Source organism: Eublepharis macularius, chromosome 14 (assembly GCF_028583425.1).
Source record: "Eublepharis macularius isolate TG4126 chromosome 14, MPM_Emac_v1.0, whole genome shotgun sequence".
Lineage (NCBI taxonomy): Eukaryota > Metazoa > Chordata > Lepidosauria > Squamata > Eublepharidae > Eublepharis > Eublepharis macularius.
This window is the reverse complement of record NC_072803.1, coordinates 22325779-22338922: the sequence shown is the minus strand read 5'-3', so window position 1 is coordinate 22338922 and position 13144 is coordinate 22325779. Positions and strand designations below refer to the sequence as shown.

Sequence of the window (13144 nt, the reverse complement as noted above, 5' to 3'; positions counted from 1 at the left end):
CAACAGCAGCACCCTCCACCCCCCCAAAGCCAGAGCAGTGTAGTGGTTAGAGTTGTGAGAATAAAAGGTGGTGAAAATGATTTAAGCTGCCTTGGGTCCCCATTATGGACCCAAATTAAGTAAATTAATAAACATAGAGATGAAGATGGGTAGATAAAAAGTAGTATATTTAGTGGGTTTGTAGGAGAGAAGGACATAGGGAAAGATGAGCATATGGAGGCTACAAGGAGGGAAAGAGGAAATGGTTGAGGGGAAGGGGTACCGCGGGAAGTGAAGTACCCCACCACACAACTAGACCATAGGGGAGAGGCTGCAGGTGGGGTGAAAACGAGAAGGCAAGGGTGGGTGGGAGAGAAGAAAGCAGGGAAAGGAGGTCGTTTCAGATGCGTAGCGGTGTTGGTCTGTAGCAGAACAAGATTTGGGTCCAGCAGCACCTTAGACCAACTAGATTTCCAGGTCTGAGCTTTTGAGAATCAGGGCTCCTCCATCAGGAGAGGCTGTGGGAGGAAGGAGGAAACAGACACAGTGGGGTTCGGAAAAATGAGATGCCCGCAGCAGGTCCTTGAGGGTCCCCCACATGTATTCTACTTTTAATTATCCGAAGCAGAAGTGAGCTGTGACTCACGAAGGCTCATACCCTACCACAATTCTTGTTCGTCTTATAGATGCTGGACCCTTGTTCTTTTCTACTGCTACAAACAGCCTAACAAGACTACCCATCTTGGATCTATCTACTTTGAACCCGTTAACCCGCCCAAAGACAATCCCGCGCTCCTGCCCATCCTCCCTTTCCCGCCCCGAACTTCAGTCCTCTAGCAAAGTACTTGGGCTCAACACAGCCGAGCGGCTGACCTGCCATTGGCCGCAGACCGGCTACGAAGAGCCAGCCTATCCCGACGCGGCTCTTGTGGACAAAACAAAAAAAGATATGCAAATACAATCCGGTAGCCGGGGCTCCGATTGGCTGGCATGGAGGGGCGGGGCCGGTTTGCAAAGGGCCACTTTGCGAAGCGCCGTCGAATTTCTCCGCCAGTGGCGATCCCTTCCCCGGGCAGGCGGTGGCGAGGAGCGCGCAGAACCGTAGCGCAGCGGCCAGCCCTTCCTTGGAAGTTTCCTTTATGGTTCGCTCGGAGCCCCTCTTTGGCTTGTCTTGATGCTCCTGCTGGGGCGAGCGGAGTCTCTGGGGAGCTGCTAGAGGCGCCGAGGGAGAGCGCCTTTCCGCCGCATCTCGATTCCTTGCAAGGAGCTGCGCTGGGGACTCTGATGCACCCCTTCCAGTGGTGTAACGGTAAGCCAGAGGGAGACCCCGACGGGCAGGATCCGCCTCTTTGTCGCTTCCCTCCGTCCCCTCCACGAGTCTTGTGTCCGCCGTTGGGGTGGGGAAGCAGGACCCGATTGCTGCAAAACAGCGTTGCGAGCGAATGCGCCCGGCTTGTTGTTAAGGAGCTGCTGATCGGGGTGGGGAAAAGATTCCTCTGCGGGCCTCCCTTTGTTTCCACTTTCGGTCTCTTGTTTGCAAACAGCACCGTCTCGCGGTCCGGGATCCAGCGATCTAGCAAGCCCGGCGCTCTCGCCTTCCCCCCGCGCCTGAAACAGGATCCCATTTTCATCTGTGGGGCATCCAAGTCCGGAGAAGCCTTGCTTTGGCTTCCAGGCTCTGGTACTTTTCCTCCAAGCCATAATGCTTGCATTTTTAAAATCTGTATATTATTAAATATCTAGATATTTCAAGCGTGTTAAATCTGCCTATCACTAAACAGTTATTACAGTTTCAGGTGGGCAGCCCTGTTGATCTGCAGTAGAAGAGCAAGATCTGGGTCTAGTAGCACCCTTGGACCAACTAGATTTCCAGCCTATGAGCTTTCGAGAGTCAAAGCTCCCTTCTTCATATACATTAAGAAATGGGAGTGTGTAGGGATTTTATCGAGCCAGAAGGTGGGAGAAGTAGTTAAAGTAAGGTATAATAATACTGTAATTAGCATGATGGAATCACGATGTGAAAAAGAGAAAATCAGTGTTGGTGAGAGAGAAATCCAATGTCCCTATTAAGCCCTGGGGGATCCATTGTTCGGTCCAGCACAGAAATGACTGAAGTCCTAAGAATGGCTTCTCTGCTTTCTGCCTCCAAACTTTTCTTCCCCCTCTCAAATCACGTTCTTTGCTTGAGGAGATTTTTTTTTCCAGAGAGGGGGGAAATAAGAATGAATGCCCACCCCCAGGACTGGAGAGGTGGATCAATAAATTCTCCTGGGGAGGGACGCCTTTGCACAATTCAGCATCCACTTTTACTTTTTAAAAAATCTTACTTCAGCCTTCAGTCTGGCAGAGTGAATTTCAGAAGGCCTAGCAGATGGTGACTTGCTTTTTGTGAAGGGCTGGTGGTTAATTAAAAAGAAGCAGAGCTCTTGCTTGGGATGAGCCCGAATTAATTATGTCAAGCCGCTTTTGTTCCGACCCTTCTGGCTTCTGCTCCCCTCCCCGGCCAGCTATAGTTTCAGGAAATTTAACTTAAACCTGCAGCCGCTGGGCCATGTGCTCCAAAGACAATGGGTTGGTCTATTTTGAGTACACACAGACAGCCAGGCATTGGAGTCGGCTGCTGAATTCACCTTTTGCTGTTGCTTTTTATAGCTATTCTTCTCTCTCCCCCTCCATGTTTTTGCATGGAATTGGAACAAATTTGTACAAAAAGAAAGCCCTGTCCCTCAGCACCAGTTATAGCTCACTGCAGAGTGTCTTTCAGCTATTCCCAAGGAGTTTGAAAATTCTCAAAGCCATGGCTAAGAAACAGAAGTGCAGCCACAAGTAGTGTTCATGCGCTTCTGCAGCCATTGACTTGAATCAAGCTTCTAATTCCATCGAAATCCACTCTGTTTAGGGTTATCCTGCCACTTATTTTTGATTTTTAGCATCCCTGCAGCCTTCGCCCATACCAGTCTGCTTTAGGCCGAGCATAGTTCTACTTTAAAGTAAATTTCATTTTAGTCAGTGGGGCTTACTCCCAGGAAAGTGTTCTTAGGATTGTAGCCTTAGTCTGTTGGGGCAGCTTTGAAACAAGAGGGGGTTTTTTCCTGACCTAACAACAGCTACCCATGAGCTTTTTTGGAGATGCTAGGGATCAGATCTGGGAATTTCCATATGCAAAGCCTGTACTTTACCACAAGACTCTGACCACTTGCAAAATGTTGGCAGCAAGAAGAAATAGCAAGGCTCAAACCCACAGCAGAGATCTATCCCTTAACGCAGTCACAAGAACAGCCAGATAGCCAAAACCTAATGTACAAAGGCCCTCCTCCCCTTCATCTGTCAAGACATCTGCTGCCTTTGTTACAATAAAAACTACTCATGTGGCACTTTGAGGATCAACAGATGTACCATGGCAGAAACTTTCCTGGGCCAGAGCCCACACCATCAGATGCATGGCAATATACATTACACAGGCACATAAATACAGAAATTTAAAACATGCAAAACAGTAGTTTTTGAAAGGCCATCATACTATGCCACAATAAATCTGTTAGTCTTTAAAATGTCACCAAGTGTTTGTTTTTTTCAGGAACAAAAACTCTAGAATAGAACTAGTAATATGAGCCCATCAGGGTCTTCCTTATTCAGAGTGGCTTGATGGAAGAGGGCGATTTCCACAGAACCGAGAAGCAAAAGCTCGTCATGAATTATTAAATTGCCCTCTCTGCAGGAGATGCTCTTCTGTACAGATTATCTATCTCAAAAATGAGGCTTGATTGCTGTAACTTTTAAAGTCGTAGATGAAAGCTAATTAGCTGCTCCAAATCTTTAGAATCAGATGGGCTATCCATTGAAGTTAACCTCTGGCCCTGATCTAGGAACACAGATAGCCCAGTGAAATATGGTGCACTGTGAGCCACTAATAGCAAATAGCATGCCGGGCTTGAGTTCAAGTCTTAACTAAGCCACCGACTCGCTGAGCAGGCTTAGGCAAGCTCCTCTTTTCCAATCTCAGTTCCCCACCTGCAAACCAGGAGTGTGAGCACGATCTCATGCAGGATTGTTCTAAGAATGAGCAAGCCATGGCTTAAATTAAGGCCAAGTTCAGATCACTCTAAAAATGGATTAAAACATAGGTGCTTCTTCTTAGTCCGCTTGTCCCCTGTTACACCATCTCAGGTAGCTGAGCTTATATTCAAGGTTTTTTTTCAGGTGCAGCTGCCTGCTGTCTTAGAAACTGAGCAAAATATTAATAATTATAGCTATTCATAAATAAAAATCCAAGTCCTAGTTGCAGATTCTGAACTCTGCCAAGCTAGCTCACCATTCATGATGTTCAGTCCTCAAACCAAGGAAACTGCTGGAACTTCAATAGAGTTTTGTGACAGACTCATGGTCTAAGCTTTTGTGGATTAGATTCCACTTTGTCAGGTGCATGAAGTGTGCTCATATTGGCACGCAGAGCAGTCTGTCTGTCTAATATGCCAGCTGATTAGTCATGCATTCTAGTCCATGAAACTTCTGGCACAATAGATTGGCTTGTCTTTAAGGTGCTTCAAACCCCATTCTTGGTGTTTGCAACTAATTGACTTGACCTCTGCAGTTGCTGTCCCTACCTGTATGTGCTCATTCCTTCATTTTGGCATTTCTGCTCCCATTGGCACCTGTCTCCAGACATCAGGTCTCAGTTTGGGGCCAGATGCTCAGCATTTTGACCATTTGGGGCAGATGCCAGCAGTGGGATCACACCAGGGCCAGTTTGAAAAAAGTGCAGTTTGGCCCCAAATTTAGTTTAGGTTCAGAGCTGTTAAAATCCCAGTTATCTATTCAGCCTGCCACCATCTGCACCTCCAAACTGGATAAAGAACTATGAACCAACTTCAGCGTAGCCTCACTGGTTCTCTGGAGAATAATCACAGCCTGCCTGTTGTTCACTTTCACAAAACCAAATTGCAGCAGCTGCTCACCCATCACACAAAGCTTCATATCCTCCCCAGTCATCTTTCCATTTCTCTCTGTTCAGTGGCTTATCCACTGTCGCTCTGGCAATTAATTGGCTCTCCAGGTGAGTAATTAGCATCCCTTAAACAAGGCTGTTCCTCTAGTTATGTAGGCGAAAGAAAACTGTGTAAATAACTTTAGGACTCGGGCAGGGATTTTCCATAAAGTGAGGTAATCAAGTTCTTTTGTTACTGGAATTTCCAACTCTTGCGGTATCTTTATGCCCCCCCTCCTTGCCACAATGTTACCTTTCTCCTGATTTTCTTTCTGTAACTAGGAGATTCTATGTACTGTAGAAGTTGGGGTATCAGACTAAATGTTGGGGGGACGTCTAGGTTGAGAGCTACAGACAGCCTGGTCCTCCCAACCTGCTGCAAGGCTCACTGATCTTGGATCATTAATTTTCTCAGCCTCGCCTACCTCACAAGGTGGTTGCGAAGATAAAATGGGGGGAAGAGTATACTCTGCCCTGAGGTCCTTGGAGGAAGCCTGAACATGTGAGCATTAGTAATAATGCCACAGTAAGGAGAAAAGTTGAACAAGATATCATAGCAGCACCAGGGCATGCAGTAGGATTACTGTTTTTCATGCGGTGGGACTCCTGTACTTGAAACAGCCACACGACTGGCAAAAACTCAGTAGTTGAAGTTTTCCCATCATTGCATTTGCTTGCTGTGAAAAGCTTCAATTGTTCATCAGTCAGGTGTTCAAAAGACGGGAGACTTGCCAAACAAAAAATTGGCAACTCTAAGCGGGTCCCGTTGCCTTGATATCTACAGACATTCTTGTCTTCCTTAAAGAAGTCTGGAACTTCAGGCTTTGCAATGGCAGCAGTTTCTGAATATCTGAGACTTCGTTGGGAATGTTGGTTCTTACATGCTCTGAGGTCAGTGGAAGTTCCTGAAATCCATGATTATTTCGTTTTTACATGCTGTTACCTGGTAAACCTAATAGACATTGACTCTTTTTATGTTTTGACTGGGTGACCAGGGCTTGTGAATGCTGTGGTACCTGGCTTACTATGATTAACAATTCTGTACTGTGCCAAGAATTAATAGGAAACCTGTTTAGGCTGTGTTTCGATATCCCAAGAGTTTATAAACCATGGTTTGATCAAATCATGGTTTAGGCGAGATATCTGAATACAGATGGTTCAGTTTACCAGGGCTTGTTGGTTGGCACCATACCGGGATTTCAAGTTCAGGTTGGTAGCATATTTGTTAGCCTTGGTTTATAATAATTGTGTTTTGTTGGGACCTTTGAATTTATAAACCACAGTTCATTGAGTACCACCACCCTTTCAGCCACCTGCTCACACTCATGAGAAGATGTCTTCCCTGTTGGGAGGTGGTGAAGAGGTCAGAAGCAGTCTAATCATGGCATTAAACGGTTTCCTGATAAGCTAATCAGAGTGTGTAGTACAAACCACATGTTATCATGATGCCTAAATAGAACCTTGTGATGGCTAGATAGTTAATACCATAGAGTGTTACTTCCCTACAAGCATTTGTGAAAGATAGGACTGCGATCAGGTTAGTTTTGCTTAAACATGGATGTAATGACTTGCATCTACAAGCTACGTTTTAAGAAAGATGGAAACCTTTGATCATTTTGGGGGCTGGGGGAGCAGCATTAAGCAAGATTGTAATACTCAATGCCATGTTCTCTCGGCCTGTTGGAAACTCTCTGACAATAAAAATGTGTACTCCGGGCTCTCTATTCACCACCTCCTGGATCCACCTGCAGTTTTGAAAGTTCTCTGGGAGACAATGAACTGCAATCCAGAAATGCTTTGTAAACTCCCATCCAGCCCCACTGAAAGACTCGTGACTCCACTAGATAAAACCTGTCATGTGCTTGATCCCTAAACAGAGTTGAATGAAGCATCAGAAGACACCAGTGTGATGGTAGCCCTAAAGGCATGACCTTGGCCCGTGATCATACCAAGTACAGCTCGCCTGCTGCAGAATAGAACGTTAGGGTTTTATCCTTTTGTGCTGAGCAAGCTCATGGTGGCTGGCAGCTGAAAGCAGCAGTTGTAGTGAAGTGTCAGAGGAAGGTTTAACTCAACATCAAAAACTGCTCTGCGGAATCAGACCAAAAAATCCATCAGGCCCAGCGTCCTACTTACCACAGTTGATAACCAGAAGCCCCTGAGAAGCACAGACGCAGGACAGAACGGCTTTAATTCTCCCATAAGAACCGAAGAGGTACTCTGTTGGATCAGACCAGTGTTCCACATCGTCCAGCATCTTGTTTTGCCCTGTGGCCACACTTAACCCTCGATCACTGACGAACAGGGCACAGAGGCCAAGGCCTCCCTAGGATAATGTTCCTAGTGCTATTCTTGACGTTCACGGTCTGAGGACATGGAAGCTCCCTTTTAGTTGTCGTGGCCATTGGTGAATCTATCCTCCATAACCCTTTTAAAGCCACCTATGCTCGTGGCCGTTTCTACACACTCACACCATGTTTTTCTGCCCCAGCAACTAGTAGTTAGTGACGAAACTACCTCTGAGCATGAACCATGATAGCCAATAACCATAGACAAGTCTACCCTCCATGAGTTCACCTAATCCCCCTTTTTTGAGGCATCTAGGCATTAATGTTCCCTTCGATTTAAAGGACCTATTTGAACATAATTATAAACCTCTTATTAGAAAAGTAATTAGACGATTGGGCACAAATAATAGAGCTTCTTAAAACAATAATTTCCCTACTATTTTTATTTCCAAATTTACCCCTAAAAATACAAAAAAGTGACATTAAACTTTGGCAATCTAAATTAAGCAACTTCGTTTGGTCCAATTGAATCCCCTTTTAAAAAGCCATCCATAACCCTTTTGACACATTGCATGTTTGCTGTATGCACATAGAGACTGTGTGTGCACACACACGCTTTAATACATTGCATTGCTGCATTTCATTCAACCCAGCTGGTGTAGTAGTTAAGAGCAGGGCTTTTTTTCAGCAGGAACGCGGTGGAACGAAGTTCCGGCACCTCTTGAAAATGGTCACATGGCCGATGGCCCTGCCCCCTGATCTCCAGACAGAGGGGAGTTTAGATTGCCCTCCGCACCGCTGAGCAGAGATCAGGGGACGGGGCCACCGGCCATGTGACTATTTTTACCAAGGGTGATTTAAACTTTAAAAAAACTCCTCCCTTGTTTCAGCTGACCCGAAGTGACATCATTGTGTGGTCCTGAGTTCCACCACCTCTCTTCCCAGAAAAAAAAGCCCTGGTTAAGAGACCCAGGTTCAAATTCTCACTTTGCTGTGGAAGTTTGCTGGGTGACCTCTCTCATCCTAACTGACGTCAGAGGGTTGTGGTTGTGAGGATAAAATGGAGGACAAGAGAATCATGTAAGCTGTTTAGAGTCCCTGTTGGAAGAAAAGTGGAGTATAAATAAATATGTTTTAAAAAATCTGCCCCTTGTAAAACTTGCTCCTAATTTCTGTTTGTCGCATAATGGCTTTAAAAAGAACAAGTTGGCAGCCTTAGCATGCCTGAATTTTTTGCATGCAAATAGTTATGAAGAGGTCTGGCCTGCTTTTGATTCATGATGTGTCCATATAAAGTTCCCTATTCTTTTCTTTTCCCCTACAGTTCCTTATTGATTTATGACAAATGCAGATGGTATCTAGGTCGCTCCGGTACATAATGAAGTGAGCTTCTTTCTTTGTCATTGCCAGAAACTGGGCAGTCTTTTATTCGCTACAGGTCTTTTCTATTTAGTCCACTTAACAATGGAATGAATAGAGACTTCAGCTTGTTGACATAAACAAACCAGGGCAGCTTCGAGGTATTGGTTCCACTTTGACCTCTTAGGTTCCAAATGTGTGTGTTTCTTCACCCTTGTGGGTCAAGGGCAAAAAGGCAAGATGCTCCTGCCCCTCTGAACTGTGACTGGCAAGATCTTGCTCATGCTACTTTCCATCCAGATCATCCCATACTCAGTGTTATGAAATCGTCAGTCTCAGCCTACAATAACATTTTGGTAACTGTTGGTTTTCAAATGTCCATTAGGAGCCCACGCAGGCTGTAAAAGGCCGGTTCACAGACAAATATATTTTTCTTAACCCGCCTTTTGGATGACTTGCAATTGAATACACACATGCATGTGAAGCTTATCCTGAATCAGACCATTGATCCATCAAGGACAGTGTTATCTACTCAGACTGGCAGCAGCTCTCCAAGCTCTCAGGTAGTGGTCTTTCACATCACTTGTTCCCTGGTCCTTTTAATTGGAGATGCCAGGGGTTGAACCTGGTACCTTCTGCATGCCCAGCAGATGTTCTACCACTGACCCCCCCCTTCCTGAATACATAAACAGAATCCACTGAAAAGTACTACTTTTGAGACAGTATGTCTATGGTGGCTGTCTGTGGTCATCATGAACATTAAATTTTAATTTATACCTTTTCTCTCCAATGGGGACCCAAATCAGTTACCTTCTTATCCTCCATTTTTTCCCTCAACAACTCCTCTGTGATATATGTAAGGCCACGGGAGACGGTGATCAAGCTAAGATCACTGAGTGAGCTTCCATGGCAGAGCAGGGATTCAAATCTGACTTTCCCAGATCCTAATAGAATATTGCAATCAGCGCTTTTTTGCAGCGGGAACGCCGTGGAACGGCGTTCCGGCACCTCTCGTGTCTGGTGGCCCCCCCCGCCCCCCCTCGATCTCCAGACAGAGATCTGTTCCCCTGGAGGAAATGACCATTTTGTAAGGGGGCCTGTGTGCTTCTCCCTCATTTCCCTCTTGAGAGTTCCACCACCTCTTTTACCAGAAAAAAAGCCCTGATTGCAATTATTAACCATGTATTGCTGTGATCATTTCTCACTGTAACTAGCACTAAATGGAACTGTGCATATGAAGCTGGCCAATACCAGTTTCACTGTTCCATCTAATTAAGTATTGACTATATTCTAACAGGCATCAGATCTCCAGATACCTAATACCCTCTTAACTAGAGTTATTGGTGATTGAACCTGGGACGTCCGGCATGCAAAGCACATGGCTTACCACCGAGCCACTGTTTGCCTTCATTTCTAGAGCTGCTTTATGCTAAGAGTCTTTCTACTCAAGAGGAACTTTGCAATTCTTCCCCCTCCCCCCCACCACCACACACACTGGGTGGAATTGCAAAGTTCCTCTCCCCCAGCGATCTCCTGCTGCTCTGTCTTTGAAAACTTTTATTTTACGATCTGGCAGATTTCACCCAGAGTGACGTGAGGGGTAGGAGACTAAAGGCTTGTGCCCATAAACTACACTAGAAAAAGCTTCTAACTTAATTTTGCTTGTATTTTCAGCCTTCCTCTCCATAGCGATCCCAAGCAACTCTTTTAAAACTAAAGTTCCCAGGAAGCATTGCATCACCAGACAATTAAAGAATAGATGCCAGATGTCTTGTGTAGAGACTCAAAGTCAGGCCTTGTCAACTCTGACATGTAGTGGGTCTTTTTACAGTGCCTGCTACCTAAGATCAGTTAGCTGGAGATGTCAAGGATAGAACCTAGGACCTTTTACATGCAAAGCAGGAGCTGTATCACTGAGCCATAGCTCTGCTTGGTCTGCAGCAGTTTAGTATTAAATTACTGCTGGCAAATTGACTGGTCACTTGATGATGTTTCCCCTAGGAATGCTTGTAAGAGGCATTGCATGTAGTTGGCTAGTACCATGTAACTTTGTCTCTCTTCCTGGTCATAAACAGCTAAATAAAATGCTTTTTCCCAAAGGCAGCATTCTTTCCCAGGGTGTGGATAATAGTATTTTAAAGGACAGGAATAAGGAGAGGAATGCAGTGTGACGATTTCCCCATATCTTACTGGTTTTATTCATGAGGCTGGTGAAGGAAATTGGGGGAAGCATGGTAACTAATGCAAGAAGGCAGAGTTGCACACTGTTAGCAGCTGTGTCTTTTTGCAGGTGACAGAGTTGCACTAGTCGATTCATACTGGGAAGGAATAAACTTTCTGACACAGTGCAAACACTTGAAGGATTAAAAAACTGAATGGGGAAATAATATGGTAATGCAACAGTTTGGGAGAAATGTCTGGATTTTCCAGCCTGGTTCACATATGCAAGAGAATGAAGTGATAATAAGGACTGCACCATTTCAAAGTGTAGATGGAATTTCTTGCAAATACAAAACTAGCATTTGTATATGGTAGTGGTGAGGGTGTTGGACATGGATCTGGGTGACCCACGTTCGAATCCCCACTTGCCATGGAGTTGCTAGGATGACCGTAGGTCAGTTGCAAACACCCTCAGCCTAACATACTTCACAGTGTTGTTGTGAAGATAAAATGGAAGTGGAGAGAACGATGGAAGCCACTTTGGGGGTCTCCATTGGTTAGAAAAGTGGGATATAAATGTAGTAAATAAATTGCTGTGCTGACTTTCTGTTTTCATGGGGTTCTGTTTAACAAATATTCCAAGCTAGAATCTGCCACCCGCACTGAAATGGTACAGTCTGTTCTACCACCTCATTGCCCGGCATGTATGACCTGGGCCTCCATAATAAATGAATGAGCAAATAGTGTTGATCAGTTATTCGCTTCATTGAAATGGGAGTTAGCTATAGCTTTTCTTGTCAAGAGGCAAAAGCAAAGAGATGCAGCTTCAGCTGACCTACTGAAGAGACTGTGCAAGTTTTTCAGAGGTGAATGACCTATTGCTTAAGTTAATGCAAGAACAAACATAAGAACTCTGGGTGCTCCCTTGGGAATTGTGCTTCGGAATGCCCAGGGGCTCCCATGAGAAGATGCATCTGTGGGAGGGGGAATAAGAAAATGGCTTCTGTGTCTGTTTTAGCCCAGTTCAGAACCCATTCCATTCACAGAAAATCTGGAATGTAACAGGATCAGAATCCCATTTTCCGAGCCCCACATACTCCCCTCTGAGCCCCAAAATCTCCCTTTCCTGGCTAAGCTGCAAGGAAGATCCTTTCCCTCCCTGGCTCTTAGAACACTGCTATGGCATCCTGGGAAATGTAGTTTTCCCAGAGTCCTTGGCCCCTGGGATGCTGCCATAGCAGCATTTCAAGCAGAAGACCTGACTAATAGCAACAACAGCAGCCATGTGGGTGGAGGTGGGAGGGAGAGGAATTTTTCCATGGCTCAGATTGCAATCCAAGCTCAAGAACTCTGGAGGCCATTAGCACTCTTCTCAGATGGGAGGCATGCATTAGCTTCATATGCTGAACAGAGAGTTACAGGCTTCGTCGTGATCTGTTTCTTTTTAAGCTGCCCAAAGTCTCCTTTTGAATTCCAAAGCTCTGAGGCTAGAGATTCGTTTCATCCTCCCACAAAAGGCTAAGCTGCAATCCTGTGTGCAGGAGTAACCCCTGCTGAATTCAGAGAAACTGACTTGTGAGTAAACATAGGCTACATTGGACTGGGCTGAGCAGCAGGTAAAATGTTGCCGTAAACTGAAACCCTCTTAAAGAGAAGACTGCTTTTCCTCTTTCAGGGCTTTACTTTGAATTGATAAGGCAGAGCAGCTGAAGTGTATCGATGCTGATAGCACAGCACTTGGGACACAAAGCCAGAAATGTTACTGTGTGGTCATCCACATTATGATACCCGCTGATGAGTTTCTTGGTGCCCACATGCTTCTTGGGAATAAAAATCCAAAGGGTCTTCAATGAAACAGGGCCAGGGGGGCGGGGCTGGATAGAGAGCTACAGGTCGCTCCCTACAAGCTGATAGACGAGCCACCTGCTGAGCTAATCTCAAGCTGATAGGCTGTAGTCATGCACCCTCTACTTGGTAATGGACTGTTCTCCCTGTGGCCAGACTGGGAGCAAACCCTCCCCTTCGTTTGGAAACTGGAACCCAACAGCATTTCTTCCCCCAAGCAAAAAGCCATCCCCAGTTTCCTTCTGCTTCTTCAGTGCACAACGTCCTTTCAAAGAGCTCATCTGGTCTACATGGAGTAGCCATTTGGAAGCAGTCGTCTACATCAGAGGAAAGTCCTTGGTTTGGAACCTTCCAGCATTTTGTGCTTGACCCTATTCCTGTGTTGGCCATTTTGGGTTGGAGCTCATTGGTCTGTCCCAAAACTCCAACAACTTTGACAGGCTCAGCAAGGTTGGGGACTCCTTTTGCAGAGGTTTTTTTGTCGAATGTCTTGCATGAACTTTTCTTTGAAAGTAGAAACTGCTTCTAA

At 45.4% G+C, this 13144-nt stretch overlaps 1 protein-coding gene across 3 annotated transcripts in view; it reads left to right on the top strand.

The window, feature by feature from the left end:
- The first annotated feature begins 1054 nt into the window (after window positions 1-1054).
- RNF122 (ring finger protein 122) overlaps window positions 1055-13144 on the top strand; it is a 36408-nt gene continuing 24318 nt past the window's right edge. For 2 of the 3 annotated variants that reach the window (XM_054998231.1, XM_054998230.1), the window contains exon 1: window positions 1055-1288. In XM_054998231.1, coding sequence (XP_054854206.1) covers window positions 1264-1288 — 25 coding nt within the window. In that variant the 5' untranslated portion in view covers window positions 1055-1263. Of the gene's footprint in view, window positions 1289-12302; window positions 12387-13144 lie in introns of those variants that run through there. The other variant, XM_054998232.1, reaches the window with a different exon arrangement.